The following is a 22,670-nucleotide window of genomic DNA, read 5'->3' as shown; positions in this document are numbered from 1 at the left end:
AAGACTAGTACAAGTTCTGCTATGAGTGTGGGGGATTGAACACCCGTTGATCTTGCGTTTCCCAAAAATAAAAGTCACATTGTTACATAAAAGAATGACTGCAGAAGTGTTGTGTACAGAATCAGATCCACCTCTCTGGGGAGTGAGCAGCAGCAGGCACTCATCCTGCAAGAAGTGCCTGAATTAAAGGCACCATTTATTTGCCCCACAAGCTGCTCCAGGGGCATCCAACGCACTGCTGCTAAGAAAATCTTCCTGGCCAGTTGGTCCACGCTTACATTCTCCTTTTCACAAATGCTCCCTTCATCCTGTCTTCCTTCTTCATGCACCCAACACAAGCACCCACCTCCTTCCCAAATGCTGTTTCTCTGCCTTTAGCACCAAAGGCACTGTATGGGAGCTGTGCACATTTCCTGGTTTTGCTCAAGGACAACTCACTGCATCTTTCAAAACAAAGTCTTTTCACAGTGTGGGGTTGGATTTTGAAGAGGCCTATATGACTTAGCTGTGGAAATGCCACTATCCTCCCATCTGCTCAAATACCTCCTACCTCCTTGTAAGCCAGCCTTGCTGTGAATGATACTTCCCCCCAATCTCTTACCTACACCAATATCAACTTTTATTCACCACTTCCTTCACAAGCATCACTGTGCTCCCAGCCCTGCCCTCGCTGCATGGGAAATTCTCCTGGCACGATCTACCCCCTGGTCCCACAGCTCCATCCCAGCACCTCGCTGAAGCGTCAGCTGACACAGCCAGGCTGGTGTCCCCATCAGCTCATCTGTTTGATGGATGCAAGCACAAGTTTTGCATACAGGTAGACTAATGCCATGGTTCACAATACTTTGTCTCAGCAGCACCACTGGTGAACAGCACCCCCCTGCTCTTTCCACGTGCAGCCACAGCACTGCCCCTTGCCACCAGGCACAGAAATCAGGCCACTGACCTCCTTTCAGACCCCCTGTAAGGCTGGCATTCCTCTGTGGTCACTCGTATCCTCCATCCCCCAGAAAACCCTCCCTCTTTTTGTTCTTCGCCTTGCTGCAGGGGCAGGGACCATAGGTCAGATTTTCAGAAGTGCTTTAGCTTTAAATGATTTTAAGAGTCTGACCCCAAGTTTCTCATTACATGTTTGCACCCCGCCAGGAGAACAGGGCTCCTACCCAACTGAGGACACAGACTTCCACTGCAATAGAAGTGACTGCTACTAAACACACCAATTATAGTACTTGAGCTCAGAGCCAAAGCTCCATATCAAATTCGTCCACATAAGGATGAAGACTGCCCAACTGAGAAAATAAAAATGCAGCCCAGGATTTGCATGGCACTTAGTATCTTCAAAGCTCTGCATATGAGAATAGACAAAAGTGTTCTTGCCAGGGGTCTCTTTCACAGCAATAGTTCAAAAAAAATATTAAGCATCCATCAGACAACACTTTCTTATTTGCATTAGCTCTCTATAGCACCTGAAGCATCCATTAGACAGCCTCCCAGGCTTTTACATGCCTTACTTTTTCCAAAGATCCTACTACAAGTGGAGCCAATGCCATGTTGCCATCGCTGCCTCTGTCCGTCACATCTCTTCCTTCCTTGGTCTTTACCCATCCCTGCAGCCATCAACACCAGACATTAGCACATCCAAGTCAAAAATGCACTGGGGCCAAACACAATTCTCCAGCCACAGCTCTTGAGACCCAAAGAGCCTGTGCAGATTTCCAAGCATTGCCACACAGAATCCCAATACTCCCATGGCCGCCTTATAAGAACAGGAGCAAAAAAAAAACCATGGAAAAAGCGAGCAAGTCTCATTAGACAAAGAGACAGGAGACATCGCTAATGGAGGTCATGAGCAACAAAGTGCTGGAAAATGTCATGGCCCTCACCACAGCTCAGAAGGAGCTGGAGAGGAAAACGTGGCTACAAAAAGACAAACACACAGGTGCCCTTAGAAGCAAGGAAGATTGCACCTTTCAAACATTTAAAAACCTTACGTAATGCACTGGAGATTGAGACAGGCTCTTTTTTTCAGGGATGTTTTGTTTACTGAAATAATGAAGATAATTCAAAATGGGGAAAAATAGGCACGACTTGCATCTAAAAAAAGCCTATGAGAAAGAGTGTGCTTTACCTTAAGGCTCAGAGCACTGAGTTATTTGCCTTCTACTAGAGAAATAAACTTCCACTTAAAAATTTAAATACTTCTTACTGCGACTTTTTAATTCACCAACAGATTTTAATTTTAGGTTGAGCCAGCAGGGAATTATTAAAACTGATGAAGCCAGGCTCAGCTATATAGGCCAAATGCTTTGATGTCTGCAAGGTATACATTACCCTTTCTTCTTTTTTAATCCTCATTATCTATTTCATTCCAACTTCCTATAAAGTACTGAATTACTGATAAAATTGTAAAAGTAAGCAATTGCTTCACGAGCACGAGTGGATTAACCAAAGGAAAACGAGCACACTTCAAGCACAGGTCCTGCTCCCCCCTCTCCCACACTCACACCCCTTCTCCCTGCAGGAAGACAAGCAAGAACACTTCTAGTGTCCTGGCTCTTGCGGAAGTACAAAATTGGGTGGCTAAGTAAATTCGAGGATAAGAATGTTACATAGAGAGATAAAATAAAGAGACGAGAGGGGAAAACATCAAGAGAGGAGAGGGAAAAGTCAATGCAAAGAGCTTGTCTGGAACAGCAGGGATAAATTCTGTCCAACTCACACTCAGGTTTAATTCATCTCACAAATGGCCTCAGACATCTCTGACCCAAGAGCTCTCTAAAACAAACTTTTTATTTGTTTCACTGGAAGAAAAATAAGAACCTTCTGTCCCAAATGAAACTGCTGGCTGTATCTCCCTAAAGACAGAGTTCTCAGTAAGGCAGTTTGAGTTCAGTGCTGCCTTAGACCTGAGAAGTTCAAATACACAGTGTAAAGTTTATCAATTGATTCAGCAGTGAAAACATGCTATTTATTATCTTCTTCAAAGCCACAAGAAGATCAAATCAATCAGCAGTCTAAAGACGAAGTGTTAATGAAAAAGCAGTGACCTCCTGCTGTTTGACAGCTGTCCTCAATGAATACCACGCTTTGAGGAGCTGTGCATCACCACAATCTAAGCAGTGCTGCTGAGACAGAAGCCTGGAAGAGAGGAGACTGTATATTCCAAGGCATTTACAACTACCCTGTCAATGCCATTTCTGTCATTACAATAGCTCCAGAACAAACCTATGAAACATATGCTTAAGATGTTGCTTTCAGATGAAAGAACAAGTTTCTTTAAGAAGGTGTCACTCAAAGCACTGATTCCTTCTTGTCCCCTTAGGAAAGGGTAAGGCAAGGTGCAAGGGCAACCTACAAGCTTGGAAGGGAAGAAAGGCACAGGTACCTCCTGCAGCACCTTGAGCACCTTGGAAACTGACAATGGCCAGACATTAGCTTTGAAATACTTCAAGAAAGGAAGGAGATAATCTTCCCCAAAGCCCCAAAAGTCCTCCCTCCTTAAAAAGGGTTTTTTCCTCCCATAAAAGTTGAATTATTTGGTTTATAGAAAGACAACAAGAATAGCACCGGCATGTTGAAAAAACTGCTAAAGATTGGAGGTATTGGGACTGTTTACCTTCCAAAGACAGGCAACTTAAGTCCATTTGTTGTGAATAGGTGAGACCAAACCACCAGCTGACTCGTCTTCATAGGAGAGATGTTTCCACTCCACCTGTTAACATTACTTGACTGTAAGGATGTCTGCTGAACTCTGAGACATGAATATTTCTGAACTAATAGAAGGAAAGACTTTCACAGAGCCTGGGAATAAAGAATATTTCCAAGGCCAAGAATGTAGTAAGATTCAAGGAGTGGGATTTTTATTATAAGGTCAATGAAAAAATGAGTTAACATAGCACTAATGTTTTTTCAGAGCTACGAATCTTTACACTTCACAGTTTAGGCCAATCTTTATCAGGCAGGGATTGACCAGAGACCTTAGGGGTGCCTGCAATGAGTCTTCCTGTCTCCTTCCCTCTGAGGCTGCTGCTGCCACACCGGTCAAAAACTCCTCCAGGGGCTAGAACAGATCTAGTCTGACATGGGAATTTTTAATCCTTAAGGGAGTGTTGATCATAAAGTTAGAAAAGCTCAGATTAAAATCATCCTCCATTTGATTTGTTTATAGCCATCAGTGTCACTCACAATGACAAAGCCTTTCCTAGAGGCAGCTCTTTAAATGCACAGGCTAAACCTGCTTGCCCCTTTCTTGTCTCCATGTGGATGTTCGCACTCTTGACTTTTGGGATACAAACCCAAATACTAGCAGCTCTGCAACCCAGTGCTTCACAGAAAAGGCTATTTTATTCCTCATCCAGTAAGTTCCAGCCACTTCAGGGCACAAACAAGCCTTACCTCCCAGACACCACGCTCCTTTCAGAAGCCACTGCCGAGACAGTGCCAACCCCACTCGTCACAGCCCACACCAGCCTTCAAAATTAGAGTGAGACTTTAAAAGCAGAGCTGTCTCAGGTGACAGGCCCTGGGGTAGCATGTTGTCTCCTTGTGCCCCAGCAATGACAGACACAAAACCTTCCTTAAATGTGCTCCTGAAAACAACTGAATGCCCCCAGAGCTCTTGTCCTGGGTTTTGGCTGCCCATCCAAAAGCACAGAAGCCCTTCTCTAGCCGAATTGTCATTCTCCATCTTCAATCAAGAAGTACAAGTAGAAGATGGACTCTTAGGAAATCTATGCTGCCCTCTGCAACTCAGCTGACTCGAAAATTTTACCACCTGGGTGCCCCCATTCCAGAAACAACTATTATACTGGCTTTTAAACTAGAGTCAGCTTGAATACCTTAGGTCAACAGGCAGTGAGGAAACATTTATAGCAGAGAAAACTCTCCCTCTGCTGCTTCCTCCTTCAAATTACATCTCTCTTCCTCCTAATGGCATCCAAAGCATAAGGACTTGATATTTCATGAAACTGGAAAATTACAATCAATGTCTTAATTGCACATCTAATTAAATAATCAGCATCACTAAAATGCAAAGGCATCTGAACACAGACATGTGCTGGGGGTGGAAAAACCTGAAATTATACTCTCAGTTAGGGCTGTAATTGCTTTTTTGGTCAAGAAACCTGGGAAGGAACAGTTGCAGACGCTGTGAAATGTAAACCTCAGGTAGACATAACAGCCTCCAAACATGAACTAGTCGAGGCAAGCACAAGGGAAGTAAACTATTCAGCATTTCTATTGTAAATACAGGTAAAGAAATAACAGCCTCAACTTGCAGCAGTGGAAGGATAGGTTAGACATCTGGAAAAGCTTTTAATCATAAGTGAGCATGGATTGTCTAGGGAAGCTACAAAATCTCTATCCCAGAAGGTTTTAACAAGAGGGAGTACATGCATTTTTCAGGGATGCTTTTGAGGAAGATAGATGATCTAGTTAATCTCTTCACATACTGCCCAGGTCTCCGTTTTATTGCTCCTTACCTATATCATTCCAGAACCTGTCTCAGGTAGGAAACTACATAGTAACACATATGCCTGCTAATAGGCACGAAGGTGCATTACTCCCCACGGATGGTCTGCATGACAACCCAGCTGTCCACAACACGACAACTTAGCTCAAACACTATAGAGCATGTTTTCCACCTGAGCTTGACAGTGAGAACAGGGAAATGGTCTCTGACAGAACTGCTCGTGCATTCTACAAAAGGCAGGTCCAACACATAAGGATTTGGCTACAGGAACTCAGCGCCTTGATCCTACAGGGTAGCACCCAGTATGAACTTCGAGACCACTCCTTCTCCAGTTGGAATGAAACCCCTTTCTCAGTGAGCAGAGAGGGTGTCCTACTGCTCACTGAACACAAAACTATTTAATATTGTTTCCTTCACGTTATTCAAAGCACAACCACATGCATTATTTATTGTATCACAGCCAGGCCTTACCATTACATGCAGTTACATCACTGTTACATGCAGTGAGTTAAGGAGTGTTCTTTGCACTCATCACCATATTACTCAAGTAATTCAAGCATTAATTCGTGTTTTCATAGCATACCTGTGAAATGAAAAAGTCCCCATTAGAAGTGAAGAATGAGGGCAGAGTCAGGTCAAGACCACCTTCCCTGTTTGGACAGACATTTCAGGATAACAAAAGCCTGACTTTTCAGAGTACTTAAGTTTGGAGCATATCAAAGACTGTGAAGTCTGGCTTCCAGCTACTGCACTTACTGCTCTGATGGCTCATTTCCAGAATCTTAAATCAAATAACCAGAAATCAATTAATGGATCAGAGGGAGAGGCAATGAAAAAAAAAAAACCTCTTTTCAAAAGCCACCATGGCTTGCCGGCAGAGGCGTAACAACTAATAACCTTACGGAGCTATGCCCAGCTACCTCTGCTGATACACTGCGTCCCCTACCAGCACTTTCCTCCTTGTTTGCCACAGATGCACCAACTTTCAAAAACCAGGGAAAGAATCTTTTTTACTACCCTACCTTCGTCTTCATGACTCCTGGCTCAAATAATATGCTTTTCTCTGTAGGCAGGAATAATTTCATATATTTATATTCCCTGCAGAAGGCAGCAGTTGATTAATGAACCAAAATATCGCATAAACACTTGTTACAAACCACATACATGCCTCTGTCAGTCTCTGAGGACACTGTTACTGTAGGCACTGAACAACAAAAAAGGGGCACTGCCACACTGTAGCTCTGACAAAGCTGACTTCAGCAATCACACCCGTGTTAATAAGCCTAGACACAGCTTTCACACCTCCAGTAAAGGCACTTGACAGGCTCTACAAAATAGGCCTGCATTAACTGGGTCTTGAAACCCAGTCAGTCTGCTCCCCTGATTGGGAGGGACAGGGGAGGAAATTTAACGCAAAAAATGACAATGAATGGATTTAGAAAGCCTCTGCAAGGGGATGAAAATTGCACTGCAAACCAGGCTTTGATTACATAGCTGACCTAAGTCAAGTGCCCAAGAGGCCAACTAGCCCCTTTGGCAAGTCTGTGACAGTAGGGACAAGCACAGTTTGACCAAAACACACCCAAATACTGAGCAGGGATGGTGGGGGTCATTCCAGTACGTGCTGCCTCTGCTCTGTGCTCTCAGGTCACAGAAGCCACTCCACCTTCACCAAAACTGGAGAGAAGTGGATGTAAAGACAGGATGAAAAAGGGATGATTCTAGCAGCTGCACACAGTTGTATATTAACTAGCTATTACAACTGCGAGCTAAAAATAGAGAGACTTAATTAGGATGAGTAACATGTATCCGTGTCACAAATTATGAAGGATAGTTGTACTTGCTTTACGTTCCTTAAATTAGGCATAACAAAATTCAGAGTGAATACACCAGCCAATCCACAGATATTTGTGTAGACAAAACTGGATCCTTCAAGTGCCTGTTATGTGAGATATCATAAAAAAACTTGCATGCATTTCAATCGGCTGCACTAACATGATACACTGAATAAAAATAGGAAAATTTAAATAAATTGCAATACAATTTAGCACTCAGTTTCCCAATAACAGTTTCTCAAAAATGTGTGTGTTAGCTTAAAATACAAGGTGAGTATTGTCTCATTAACAAAAACAAAAGACAGATAGAAACATGGTTAAAATAAACTGATCTTTTACATAAAGCAATCTCCATTTGTATTTCATATATTCTTGTATGTAACAACTTAAAGTATTGACCAAAGCAAGGCTAAATAGATAAATCAGTTCAAGGCTAAATCTAAATTCCCTTCTACCTGGATAGTTCTATTATCTCCTTCTTAGTACACATCACTGATTTTGTCTTGGTACTCTGTTGCTTTTCAAGCTCTCCTAGAAAATAATTTTCCAGTGTTAGCTCTTAAAAAACTTTTAATGAACACAGGTTCATTTGCAATTTACTATCTAAATAAGCAACTGAAATCCCATGGGGAATTTTTAACATCTCACTTAAGAACAAACCTGTTTACAAACTACACCATATTTTCTGAAACTGTTACCACTTCAACATTTGTCAGAAAACAAAATTATATCTATGACAGGTTCATTACCAGGCATGAGTCAGTAATAACTATCGTTCTTCAAGAAACCCCTCACACAGTCTGGCATCCTTAATATCTACTGCGCAACTGCATGGAAAAGCCACCATCCAAGAGGGGCTGCAATACGATTTTCACAATTTTACTTCCGTGACAGCATCTACGTAGCAAATACCTCTCCTATGCACCTCTGGTTGTGCTCCGAAACCCACAGGGTCCTGCAGCTCAGCAGCAAAGGCAGGCAAGCGGGCAGTGTGAACATGGGGAGGCCACGCTACGAAAAATAGTTATGGAGGCTGTGTTTCCACAGACATTTCTTACAGCCTACTTAGAGGCTTCCTGGCTGATGAAGTCCCATTCTTTGCTCCCACAGGTGACTGTCATATAATAGCTTTCATAAACAGACCCATTTTTAGATTAATTAGAAACAGAAAGGGCAAAGAAACCCATTTGGAAGCTGTTCACTAACAATTAGAAAAATTGCTTTCTGATTTCTAGCCTGGGTTTGTTCATAACCAGTTTATACCCTTCTGTTCTTGCGCTAACATTAACCTTTAGCTTAAATAGCTGTAAACTTGCCAATATTTACTCCCATGCTCTATTAGTACATGGCAGCAACATCCGCTCTCAGCTTCCAGTCTGCTAAGCTGAGCCATACTTGTTTGGTCTCATCTCACCCATCCTCGGCACTTCCCCTCCCAGGACCGCCCCAGTGTCCCCGCTCCCACTTGTATAACCTGTTCTCTGATTTTTGCAATAGTCCCCATCTTCTCCAAATCATTTGCTGGTTTCCTACATGGCATATTAGAAATATTACGGAAATACAGGCAGATGAGACATACTGCCCGCCCTGGTCTGTCAGAGTGTAGCACAGAGTATAAAGCAGCATGCAATTAGTGTTTTTACTAATTTCCCATTTGCCAGGCAGTAACACTTTCTTTCCCAATTATTTCTATAGCCTCACACACTACTGAGGGCAGACTAAATGAGCCTAAAGTTACCCAGAACAGCCCTTCCTTCTCTCTTCGTGATCCAATGCATAACAGTGGCTTAAACAGGATCCTCCTGTTTTTAAACAGGATACTCCCATGGGCCAGAGAGTAGCACCGCTGCTCACCTGGTACCCTCATCATCCTGCAAGCCTGAAGGCACAAGCCACCCTGTACAGCAAGAGACTCACTGCCTACAGTGCCCCAGTAAATTATCACTCAGGCTTATCACAGCCCTTCCAGCATCTGGTACCTGCGTGCTTGAGCAACAGATGAAAATCTCAAGCTACCTTTGGGATTTCACCCCAGCTTTATGCCTAAATTATCTTTAGTTTTATAGCACACAAAGGGTGAAGCTGTCAAGGTGCTCAGGAAATTCTCCCTGCAGAACAGATATCCGATAACCTTGTTGTTCTCAAGCACCTTTCAGCTGAGGATGCATGTTACAAACCCAGCTCACAGACTGCCAGGAAAGGCTGCAGTCATTTCCTTACAGATTCAAAAGCCAAGGAGGGGAAGAACTGGTTCCACCTTTACCACATATAGGTTTCAAATGAAACCAATGGGGAACCACCAAAAAACCCTTTTGAAAGTGCCAGTGATTAACCATCACAGCAATGGAAATGAACCCACAGCTTAACCCAGATCAGGCTCATCTGATCAGTCCTCCACAATGTCACAAAATTATTCAGACTCTAAATACGAGCAGACAGTAGACAACTTGTTGGTGGTCATGATATGGCTTAAAAATCCTGTTTGGATGCCAAGAAAGGAGTCTAGATGCAAAGAAAGTTCTTGTATCACCTGGCAAGAACTCCGTCCTAATGGGCAGCATTCATTTGCTGTACCACAAGACCTTCAAGTGGCTTGAATTCAATAAATCATTGACATTAAAATGTGCAGAAAATAAAAATGCTACTCTATTGTACATACTATGTACCACCAGCCAGAACTGGAGTCCTGCTGTCTTCAGGCATTAAATTAAGCATTATTAACAGCATTTTGACTTCCAAATGCCACTTTTACAAGGGGGTGTGGGGGGGAGCAATCATCTTACTTAAATCCAGATGCACAGTACTAGAAGATTCCAGTTACAACAATCCTTACACAACTCCAAAAACCAGCTCAGAAGTATGCAAGGCAACCCTGCCCTACATCTAAACAAGTTGTGTAACCATGCAGCTTGGAAAACAAGAAACAAGTGAAAGAAAAACAACACTGAAAGACAAAATTGTCATGTATCAAACCCCTTTTTCTGACCTACTGCCTTTTTTCTATGAAGTTATGATGTTATTCAAAGCATTTGCTAACATTGCACGAATAATTAACGCTTCATTTATGATGCTCTCAGCCAGTGCTGGTTAGCTCATCTTTTCCCCAAGTCTTGTGCTTTGTAAGCCAAAGCCCACTGCTATCTCTCCGGTGCAGCATTTCTTGTACAGATTGCCTCAGTAATACACAACACTGGGAAATATCCCCTCCTCCCACACAGAGCCTTAAAAATAAGAGTGTGAAGTCTGGCTCTCCCAACAGCCAATGCTATTTTTAAGGCCTGCGTATGTGGCAGGTAGGAGTCCCCCCACCCACCTCTCCCATTGCACCCCTATTCTGAGCAGGAGGAACCGACTTACTCCAATGCTAGACGAAGTGCTCTCAATTTCTACTGATGAGCACCACGCGCTAGCGCCATGTCGAGGTGGTCAGGACACCACAGGTTTCTGGGCCCTGCTCCACATCAGACACAAGCCTCCATCAACAGAGCACACTGTTGTAATTCTTTCTGCCATTACATCACCAAAACAAGGTGCAAAGAGGGGAGTTTTGCATAAGGTGGAAACGGTTGCCTCAGCTCCAACATTTTTAGTATTCTTCTACAGCCTTTGGTATATACTATTTAGAGGACTTGGTTCACTCTCCAAACAGATCTGGGTTCCATTTTTCCTGAAAGCTTCAAACAACTGCTGCAGCAAGTCCTGGGAAAAGACAAGCTCTTGCTCAACAAAGTATTTGGAAAAGTCTTGGTACGAATGTGAATGCAAGCTGGGCAGCACTAGACAGGGGAAAACAGCTTACTGTAGTTCATCCTGGTTCAGAGGTGCTCTGTGCACATGGATAGTTCCTTCAGCCTGCCACACACAAGTCACTTCTGGGGATAACAAATACAGAAATTGCAGTGACCACACTGCCTAAGAAATGATGCCAGAGACAAAAAGGCAGCAATTCTGGGTATGTAGTCTAATTGGGAACCTAGGAGCTGTACAAGACATAGGTCATCTACCCACATCGCCAGCCCACTGCTGCTACGCACATCTTGCTCTCTGATCAACAGAGGTACAACTTCCATGGAGAGGAAGGAAGGTGACTATGACACCTTTTCCTTCAGAAAACACCAACTTGTCAGAATCAAAATCTGTTTTACAGGACCATGATGAATTTGAACAGGAATATTTCTCTGGTCTAAGATGTCCAAACAGGGGAGGGAGCACAGGGAAGAGTCATTCCCTAGAAGAGTGTTACAGCTTAGCAGTCAATGCACTTCTCTAAACCATGGGAAACCTAGCTTAAAATCTCAGTATTGCCCAGTTTAGATCAGGAACTGGAGTCCTATTCCCCCCTTATTCTATATATACTCTAGCTCAAAGTGCTGGCTCTTCCACAGAGGGGTCTCCCATCTGTCATATCCCAGACAATGTCAAAAAGTCAAAACCAGAAAGTCTAACCCCCCACCCACCCCAAAAAGACCCCACACTTTGCAAAAGCAGCAGCCACTTTCCATCCAGCTTCACTCCAGAAATCAAACACTCACACATGAAGTGTTTCAAGTAAAAAAAAAAAAGAGATACAACAGCAGACTATTCACATGCTTCCCAGTACTGTCATTATGACCTTACAAGTCAGAGAAGAGAAGCATACAGTTCAGCCAAACTAGATTACTTGAACTTAATGTGCAGTGCTGGCACAAAGTAAGAGATGCACCTGACTGCGGAACATCCTGTGTTTGTAAACTATATCCCAGATGTTGCACAAATGCCTTCCCTTTCTTTTTAAGGAAATCAATGGAATAAACCTTGGAAGAAAAGTAAATTACACTTGCATTCCCATTCAAAGTCTTCATAAGAATTTTGACTTACATATGTGTCGAGTTTACAACACAAAACTAGAGAAACAAAGCTATAGTCCTGAATACTATTATAGATCAGGAAAAGAAATAACATGTCGGGATTCCTTGCCTTCTCGTGGAGGCTACCCCTGGTCTTGCAAGCCCACAGGAGGCTTGCAGTGAAAAAGTAAAATACCATTATAGGGAAGTTAGCCATCCACTCTGCAAACTCCTGTTACGACTAAGAAAACTCCCCAAGTTTGTTTGGGTTTTTTCTAACCAGCAACAGGAAGGTATGGAGGAACTCTGTTGTCACTGAAGGGGACAGATGTCCTGTGTGCCGGGGAATACAGACCGTCAACACCAAAACTGGTTTTTAGCAGAGGTGAATAGAAGTTGAGTGTCAGTACATCGATATGCTCAGAGAAGTTTGCAGAAAATCCTGTTAGCAACTGAACAGGCTCCTAGCTGCTGTGGTCATTAAGAAAAGCATTTCTGACCAGCATGTTGCTCCACAAGAGAGCATTTCTCTTAATTTCAGCGTAACTACTCTAAAAAGGGCAAGCCTGCTGATTTTTCCCACTGGAGATAAGGTTATCAAAAAGCTACTCAAAAATCACAACAGCAGCTAATGAAAGCACAACACTATTTTCTTGTGTGTACATACAAATAATTATCTCTTTGCCGTAACATAACTGTTAACGTTCATTGTAAAACAGGTTAAAAAATGATGGTAGGTCTCAGAGAATCTCAGTAACAATAAAGAAACATGCATTTTATTCCAAAGAGATACAAATATGCAGGCATCTTATTTAAGACACTCGGAGATGAAAGCAGCTTTTCCTCCTCTGAGTACAGCATGTCAGCTGAACCTTCCCTCGCAGAGAGGTAACCAGAAGAGACAACAGACCCAGGTTGCTCAAGCACCGGGGAATCACCCCACACTAAAAGCTGCCTTGGGAAAGCCATGAAGGGCTTTGGGGAGTCCCACAAGACTTGCCAGTCTGCAAACTCAGATGCAACACAGGGAAGTAAGATTATGGCATGGGGAGACAGAACACCTCCGCTACTTTTGTATTTAAATGCTTTCTAAATAATTATTGTTGTGCAATCGCTAATGGACCTGAAAGCCGCACATGCATTTTATAGATAAGGTATGCAGAAAGCATTTGACTGCCATTGCGAGCGCAGCCCCCTGTCAACAGACAGTCTGTACGACAGCTGGCAGTGACCCTTGGATTGCACCTTACCTACACAGATCTGATCTCGTCTCTGGTGTAGGAACAGCGATTTCATGAGCACAAGGGTGTTCTACAGATCCCCACCAACCCTGATCCCTGGGACATTTGATCAGCAATGCTGATATTTTGGTGGAGGTTAAAGATAACCTTCATAAATACAACAGGTAGAAAAGAACAAAGACATTTAACTGGATATGTAGTTTTTCTGTATGAAGAGAAGTTTCTAGTAACTCTCTGTTAGAGTCACAGTGCTTCAGTTTGCTTCTTTGCCACTGTGTGGGAGGCTTTGAAAATGCAGCGCTTACTCATCTTCACGGGACTGATAAAAAGACACCTAGGCAACAAAGCTTAAGGGAAATAAATGCCGAAAGTAAACTATCGCATGGACTGCACAGTTCATGAGAGGTGGAAAGGGACAGTTTCTAATCTTTTGGTGACTGGCTCAAAGCAGGCATGTCCTCCACTAGCCATCTGGGCTGGTGTACAGTACACGGTTCTACTGATCAGAGGGCCTGGATTCATATGTGGGGAGTGGGGGGAGGCAGATAACTTACAATCAAACCAGCAACCAAAACTGGCACCACTTAGTGTCTTGCTGGTCTCCTCACTAAGAGTGGAAGTCCAGAAAGGACTCTTCAGGGCACCCCACAGCTACATAAGAAGGCAATAGTGGTGGTTTGCACCAACTGCTTTCCTTCTCAAAATAAAAACAGGGCATCACACTCCAAAATCACCAGTACAACACCCTCCCTGGACCAGGGCTTTTAAAAGTGAAATGCTGACGGTTTTTAAATATTTGCAGGTGCTTGATCGGAAGTGCTGACTGTGAAGCTATGGGGCATGGGAAAATACAACTGAGGACACGACTGAGTACCTGTAAGACTAGAGAACAGTAATTTAGTTCCGTCGCTGCAGGTGCTTATCATATTCCAGAAAAACAATGTCATGAACTACATATGCCATCTCAGTATGTGATCTAGTTACATAGCAGTCAAAAAGAACAGGCTATTGAAATTTAACAGGGAAAGACAAAGATTAAAATCAAAATAATTGGTGTAAAATGGCATCTAGAAGAAGAAAAACCAAAGAGCAAACACTGATCCAATGACTTTGGTTTTGAAATAAAAACAAGGAATTTGACTCAAAAAGTTGCAGTTGCTGTCAACGGCTCGATGTCCAAGTGGAGCCCAATGACGAGCGGTGTTCCTCAGGGGTCAGTATTGGGACTGCCACTGTTTAACATCTTTGTCAGCGACATGGACAGCGGGATTGAGTGCACCCTCAGCAAGTTTGCCGACAACACCAAGCTGCGTGGTGTGGTAAACAGGCTGGAGGAAAGGATGCCATCCAGAGGGACCTTGACAGGCTTAAGAGGTGGGCCTGTGCGAACCTCATGAAGCTCAACAAGGCCAAGTGCAAGGTCCTGCACATGGGTCAGGGGAATCCCAAGCACAAATACAGGCTGGGCAGCGAATGGATTGAGAGCAGCCCTGGGGAGAAGGACTCGGGGGTGTTGGTTGACGAGAAGCTCAACATGACCCGGCAATGTGCATTTGCAGCCCAGAAAGCCAACCGTATCCCAGGCTGCATCAAAAGAAGCGTGACCAGCAGGTCAAGGGAGGTGATTCTCCCCCTCTACTCTGCTCTAGCATGGGGCCCCCAACATAAGAAGGACATGGACCTCTTGGAGCGAGTCCAGAGGAGGGCAACGAAGATGATCAGAGGGCTGGAGCACCTCTCCTATGAAGACAGGCTGAGAGAGTTGGGGTTGTTCAGCCTGGAGAAGAGAAGGCTCCAGGGAGACCTTACAGCAGCCTTCCAGTACCTTAAGGGGGCCTGCAAGAAAGCTGGAGAGGGACTTTTTACAAGGGCATGTAGTGATAGGACAAGGGGTAATGGCTTTAAACGGAAAAAAGGTAGATTTAGATTAGATGTAAGGAAGAAGTTCTTCACTGTGAGGGTGGTGAGGCACTGGAACAGGTTGCCCAGAGAGGTTGTGGATGCCCCATCCCTGGAAGTGTTCAAGGCCAGGTTGGATGGGGCTTTGAGCAACCGGATCTAGTGGAAGGTGTCCCTGGCCCATGGCAGGGGGGTTGGAACTAGATGATCTTTAAGTTTTCTTGTAACCCAAACCATTCTATGATTCTATGATGTATTTAATCTCGTGACATAAAAGAAGAAAATGATGCATGACTTTTTCCCCCATAAACAAATTCAATACAAGGGGATAAAATCCCAGACCCCACACCCTCTTGTAATACTTAAATATACTTGAAAGAATTGGTAAGAGAGGCGATTTGATGATTTGACTGAATTTTTGCTCTTCTCCAGACTGCCAATTCTTCTGTGTTATACAAAACTCAGATTCAAATTTGTGTAATTTTAAAAGTCACACAGCCGTGTCCCTAGCTGAAGGCTATTTCAGTTAAAGAGGGCTGCAATTTGAAGATGCAATAGCTATGTGTTTGTTCTTCTGGAAAAGAAGCTCCTACAGAGGGATTGCAGCAGACGAGCTATCAATTAATCCCTCTTTGTAGACAAAGTTCTAAGTGTGAAGGTAAGAATTATTGAGTCATTCCTCTCAGGGCTGAAAACCCTAGTTTGATTCTGGCATAATTAAGTTTCCTCTTCACAAACACAGTAAGAGAACAAGCAAAACAGCAGAAGTGAAGAAATAATGGTGCATGCTACCACAAAGCTTTTTTAACATGCACAGTTACAAATTTCTGTGCCATTTTATAACTGTCAAGTCTTAATTAAAATACTACATTTCTCTGACTCATTGTGCTGTAGGATGCGTGTATATTATTCACATGAATATTAATCTCTTCCCAGGTAGGAGGCTGAATTGCTCAGGGGATTTATAATCACACATATGGAAACTTCTTGAGTGTCTTTTTTTTTTTTCTTCTTTTCTTTCTTTCAAATTTCAGCCAGATCATTAACAACTAAGAGTCATAAGAACCATTTCAGTAGTCTATGTGAGAGGAATCCAGCAGTTTGGATCCATGAGCTGAAGCTCCGTGCATATTAATGAAATGATATTGCACATTGAGGAAGGGGAACATGGAAAAGAGCTGGAGGCATCGCTTTGAACGTTAAGGACACAAGCGGCTGCTCTAAGCACTGGAACAGAAGAGGATAGTCCTCTTGAAAGCTTCTAGGTAATGATAGAAGATGGTAAGATGTTAATAGGGTGATCAGAGAAATGAGACATGACCTTTTGTAACTACCAACAGAATCACCTGGTTAGACTATCATCACAGGGACCTTTAAAATCCTGATACGTATCTGCATAGTCTGTATTCATATCACTGACTTTCAAACAAGATCTAGGAACGAGCTGATGATGCACAAGGTGCAGAAAGCAACTAGCAGAGATGCTCTTCTAGATTTGAGCAAATGTACAGAGAAAAATGAGGATGCAAATGCATCTGAGAAAACTGTGACAGTCTTCCTGATACCTTAAAAGGAAAGGAATTAGACAAGCTAGAAAAACACTATGTAATTCAAGAACACAAACTAATAAAAACTCAGAAAATCAGTAGCTAGAGCTCATGAGAAACAGGCTTAAAGGGCCAGGGAGTTCAGGAAGCTGTCAACAGTTAATGAAACAGCATTAACAGACAAAAATCACAAGCTATCCCAGTGAAGAGGAAAGAAAGGACATACGAGACCCCTGTCTCCGCCGTCAGAGGGCTTGAACCCTCTTCTCGAGGAAGTTTTTAAGGACAAGCATGTTTGCACAGGAAAGAAATCAAAAGGCCGAAGCACAAAATTAAACACCTAGCAGTGAACACACAACATGACAAAAAAACCATGGCTCCTACTTATAGGAAGACAAAGCTATCAATCACCAAGTGGTATTAAGAAGGCTGGAACATTTGTTGCCTTAATTGCTTCAGGGCTTCACTGACAGGGACAACTGCAGTCAGGCAGCTGACAGAATTAATATTGTTTTTTAAAAAAAGTTTAGCATGTTATAAAAAACAGGCTGCAGCAAAAGAAAACAAATTTGAAAGCAAACAGATAAGGTAGTTATTTCTAAGTCAGCTGGCCCTGATAAATCTTCATCCTGAGGTACTAGGTTGCAACACTGACAATCACAAAGCGCTAAGAACTTGAAAAACAGGCAATGCACTTGAAGATTGGAAAAGGGCAAAGCAAGCATTTATGCCTAAAAAATAGGAAAAGAAGGACTTGGATAATTATGTAAGCTCTAACTTGACTTCCCCCTCACCTCCTGGGAATTGAAGACTGGAACAAATAATCAAATTATTTGCAAATCTTCTAGAACATAAAAAGGAGAGAAATAACAGCGAGTATGGTCTCATCAAGAGAAGAACTGTGTCAAATACATTTAACTTCCTTCTATGACAAGGTAAATTAGTCTTAGGGGTAGGAGAAGAACAGTAGAAATTTTATATCCTGAGGTCTGGATGAAACTGCTAACATAGGTGCAAAAACACCGGAAAAAATTATACTCAGGGTAGTCAAACTCAAAGAATGTATCAAGCAGAGTCCCTCAGGCAGCTCTGGCAGCACACAGCCTGGCAGCTTGGGTACTACACAACTTTTTCACATACAACTTGAAGGATTTGTAGGCATAACAGATCAGGAAGAAACAGACAGCAATGTGCTTAAGGAGTGAAAAAACCAATTCTGTAAGAACAAGTACAAAGCCATATTCAGCTGTAATCCAACACAAACATAGGCTAGGGTACAACTGACAAAGCCATTCTTCAGAAGGAACCTCAGCTCTGGAAAGGATAAGAGGCTAACTATGCATCAGTGTTAGTCTGCAATAAAAAGGCACCATCACAGCAGGATATCTGATATCTTGGGATATCAGGATCACAGCCTGGAGAACAAAGTCTTTGTTGCTCTGTAGTGCACATGAGCAGGCTCTCAGCTGGGTTTCTACATGCAGCTTTGGACACCGCACTTCAGGAAAAACAAAGAAGGGGAGGGGTGAAGACAGGTTGATTAAAGAGTGCCCTAAAAAAAACCTGAGAAGAAAAGGCTAAAAGAAAAAGGGCCGTTTAGTGAACATGAGAAGAGCGAGTGGGGCTTCATCCTCTCTTTGCAGCAGCCCTTCACTATTCCAGAGAGGAAGGAAATCTGTTCTGCTCCTTTACTACCTGTCCTAATCATGAGAAATGGATTTATAAGGCACAAGAGAGATCTAGAGCACACGTTAGGAAAAGCCATTGGACAGTAAAGACAGCTAAGCCCTGGAGCAGGCTGCTGGAAAGTTCCACCTCTTACATTTTTTGTTTGAAGGGAATTTTGGATCAATAGTTTTTAGGAGTGGTCAAGGCAAAGCCAATCATGACATTTTGCTGTCATAACTAAACTAGTGTTTCTGTAACAGTCACCTCAAAGCATGTCTTCCTTCCTATTCAGCAGAAACACAAAGGTTGATGCGGAACCACCTCATGGATCTTGTACTCTCAGAAAAAAAAAGACAGCTATCCAGGGAGAGGCATCACTGAATGTCTTGCCCCTTCGAGTACGTTTGCGTGCTTGTTTTCCATAAGGCACAGAACTAAACGGTTTTGCTTGCATGCTCTACAAAACCACAACCGAAGTTCCTTTTCTTCTTAGATACTAATGGTATTCTTAAATTTAACTTTCCGTGTCATACTGACAGTTTTGACCCAAATTCTTTCTTCTCAGAAGTGAAGTAACACAGTAATTGTTAGATGGGAAAGAATTTACAATCCAGATAAGCCAAGGGAAAAACTATTTCTGCTATGGCACTTCAGATGCCTCCCCAGATGCCAAAAAAAAAAAAAAAATTGTTTTGCCAAAGATTTGCAACAAATCCAGAAGAGAAAGAAAAGTCCTGCTACTGGCAGATACTGTAAAATAATTTCTTATAAACACAAAACAAGAGAGCTCTAGAAGAAAGTAGTATTTCTAAATGAAATATATTAACTCTGCACTTTGGGTAGTAGGCAATAGTTTATCATCTATAGAATATGAACACCATATGTTATCTTTCTGTGGGCATACAGATGGATGAAAGCATAAGAGTTTTTTTAAAAAAACACAACTTTTTGGTTCTTAATCGCTGTTTTCTAAAACAAGAGTGTTTATACTGCTGAAGAAAATGTCATAACCTTTTCCTTTTGACTTCCCAAATCAAGATTATTTATTTTAAAATCTTACTTTCATGAGATGGAAATACCAAGACTTATTATACACCCACTTTCAATTAGGATATATAAAAATATTTGATGTAAAGTTTCCCAAGGAACATTTTCACACGACAAATAATAACAACTCCCACTAAGCTAACAAGCTATCCTCAAGTTGCCTTGAGAAAAAGTCTTCATTTCAAACAGTTTAACACAAACCATTTACTCCCAGACATTATTATTACTATTTACAAATTCAGAGCTAATTTCTCTGCTTCTGCATCTTTTCTGAAACTCATCTCTAGTTCCACACAATGGTGTTTTAAATGTTTGGTAGAATTAGATAGCTCCAAGACCATCACAACATGCTGCAGTCCTATACAATACATTTGATTAAATTTTTGTCTGCAAAACATCAAAACTATAAGAGGTGTCTTACAAGGAAGAAGAAATGAAACCTTCAGCCACAGATCTAAAACCGAGGTAGCACAGAGAAGGAGCAAAGCAATACTCCATCCTACCTCTTGAAGCCGCAGTCGAACTTTGCTAATGGCTCTAATCCAATGGGCTCTTGCTGGAGGAAATGGTGGTGGCTCGTTGTCACCATGGTAGCTTAAAGGCAAGAAACAGAAAATCACTATATGAAAAACACTCATCTGTAGCATTAAAGATTCAACGTTACACAGTGCAATCATAGCTTCAGCTCTGGAAGCTGAAGTAGCCAACAGGCTCCGGTCAACACAGCCCTGCATCTTCTCTGGGAAGTGACCGGCTAAAGCAGAGGCTTCCTTATACAGGGAACCATCTTGGAAACTGATGAGCTGAAAGATATAAACTAGGATACAATCCAGCCCCAGGAGTAAAATGATGTTGGTCAGAACATCAGGAAAGCAGTCCAAGATCAAGCCAGTTCAACACGTTGGTATCGTAACTGCACATACAAAGAGGCAGATGGAAGATTTTCCATCCCCATGCCTGTTGCAGGTCCCTTCTAATCACTGCCTCTTCCTACTCACCCCTACTGCTACAAATTTACAGCCCCTCTTCAGCAGAAACACGGGCAACAGGGCTCAGCTGTGTTTTTCCACATTTATTGCACATTTCTCACTGCACCCTTTCCTACAGCTTTTCAAGAGGGCATGCGCATCTGGCAGCAATGCTCCATCTCAGTGCCCCACAGCACATTTTACATGCCCTAACCTCATGATACCTTGGGCCTTTGGTTGCATTCCTTCTTTTGTATGTTGCTGAGGTGCAAATCACCGAAACAAACATCCTTCCCCGTCTGCAAAGCACCCTGCACTGCTGACAGTATAAAAAAAAAACATAGCTGAGAACAGCATGCATCCATGCTACACGTCTAGCTCAGGTGCAACTCTAAGGATCAACGTTCAGAGCTCAGTTCCATGCATACTCCATGGAGACAGGAAAGCATTGCCAGAGACTGGAGAGATAGGGAGCCAGTGATGCAGGAGTATCCAAGTTAGATGCCTAAATTAGCTGGAAATAGACTATGTGATTAACCTTCCCTGTGAACAAATATCAGCCAGCCATTCTGGGGCAAGACTCCTGCTGCTCTGTAAGGAGAACAGGAAAGTGAGTCAGAGTTTAAAAACAGTTTAACACTTTTTCTAGTCCTGTTTTCTTTTTTTCATCTTTAGTGTAAGGGTTGCCTACACATGAACTGCTGAGGTTAATTCTCTCATATAAGCACAGTGACACCAGCTGTACCCTCCAAAGGGTACAGACAGGCAGACATCCTTGATGAATCTAACTGAACCAGATGAAAACAATCCCTCATACTTATGAAAGTATAACCATATACACACTGGGGGCTGCAATGACTTGATTACCTCAAGGAAAAAAAGTCACTCCCAAAGTTAAGTAGTGAAATCTGAAATTCCTGTAAAATCCAGCGCATTACTCCCCCAAACTTAGCTGAAATACTTTTGAAGACGGTTTTCAATACTGCTGACAGCTTGGAAAGCCCAAGTGCAAGGACAAGAAAAGCTCCCACAGTGAGTCAGAGCAACATGTCTATTCATATTGTAACTCTACAACCTACAACTACATAAACACTAACTCTAATTGTGGTAGCCTACTACACAAGAAAGGAACTAGTGCAGCTCTAACCATGACTACGTGTAGTTCTTGGTTGCTCACACGTAAGCTTGATCACACATGAGCAATGGAAGCAGCTATCTTTGGGCCAGACTACATTCATCAAACCAGAAATGGAAAATACAGCAAATGAACTTCAAGGCACTAGCAGGCGTTCCTCTTTAGATACATACCAAACATAGTTTAAGCTTAGCCAATGTCTCATAACTAACTGGTCCTGCACATAAAGATGTTTCACAGATCAGCAACATCAAACTAATTGTTAGAGAAGGCTGCAAGAACAATGTACATAATTTGCCCCAGGAAACAGCAAAGAGAGGAATCCTCTTTGAATTAGTTGAAAGGAACTCAGTAATAGTTCCACTTACCTCACTTGGGCTCCTACATCAACATCCTTGGGCTTCTCAAGTTCCAGAGGTAACTTAGCTGCAGAATGGTCTGCACATTTCTCCTCTATCTCACAGACCTTCTCCTCTTCTCTTTTGCCGCCAGGCTCCTCTTGCTCCCTCAGCCATGCCTGGCCATCCTTCTGGTAGCTGCTCAAACTGTGGTAGGAATGATTCAGCTCTCTTTCCTGGTGATCATCTTCTTGCTCAGAGCCATGGGCACTTTCATGGGAATGCTCCAGCTCACTTAGGTGAGAGCTTCCCTGGCTGACATTACAAGAGGAGCCATATCTACTACTGCCAGCAGGACTATGAGAGAATAAGAAAGTCCATCAGAAAAAATAGTGGCTTGGAGAAACGCAAAGCAATCTGCACATCTAACAAACATATGGTATATAGACCATATATGCCAATGGTCTTTCTTGCACCAACTGACTACTTCTTCACCTTGTATCAGCTAGAAACTGCCAGTGAAGATATTCTAGTAACCAGACAGGAATAAGAATGGAAACATAGAAATTCGGAGTGGAAGTGTTTCTGTCTTCTGCAGTTTCACTGCAACTCTTTACCATGACCATTTAAGCTGACTATTGTTAAGAAGTACAGTTAACTTAAAGTTAACTTTATTTTTATATATGTTATATGTTT

The 22,670-nt window shown here is 42.6% G+C and overlaps 1 protein-coding gene across 1 annotated transcript in view; it reads right to left on the bottom strand.

The window, feature by feature from the left end:
* LOC127027870 (protein unc-13 homolog B-like) overlaps positions 1-22,670 on the bottom strand; it is a 188,294-nt gene that overhangs the window by 115,135 nt on the left and 50,489 nt on the right. The window contains exons 7-8 of the mRNA XM_050913751.1: positions 22,005-22,331; positions 20,037-20,127 (exon numbers count right to left, since the gene is read on the bottom strand). Coding sequence (XP_050769708.1) covers positions 20,037-20,127; positions 22,005-22,331 — 418 coding nt within the window. The remainder of the gene's footprint in view (positions 1-20,036; positions 20,128-22,004; positions 22,332-22,670) is intronic.

The sequence above is a fragment of the Gymnogyps californianus genome, chromosome Z, assembly GCF_018139145.2.
Source record: "Gymnogyps californianus isolate 813 chromosome Z, ASM1813914v2, whole genome shotgun sequence".
NCBI lineage: Eukaryota > Metazoa > Chordata > Aves > Accipitriformes > Cathartidae > Gymnogyps > Gymnogyps californianus.
The sequence above is the reverse complement of the archived record's forward strand: the minus strand, read 5'-3'. Positions and strand labels throughout refer to the sequence as shown.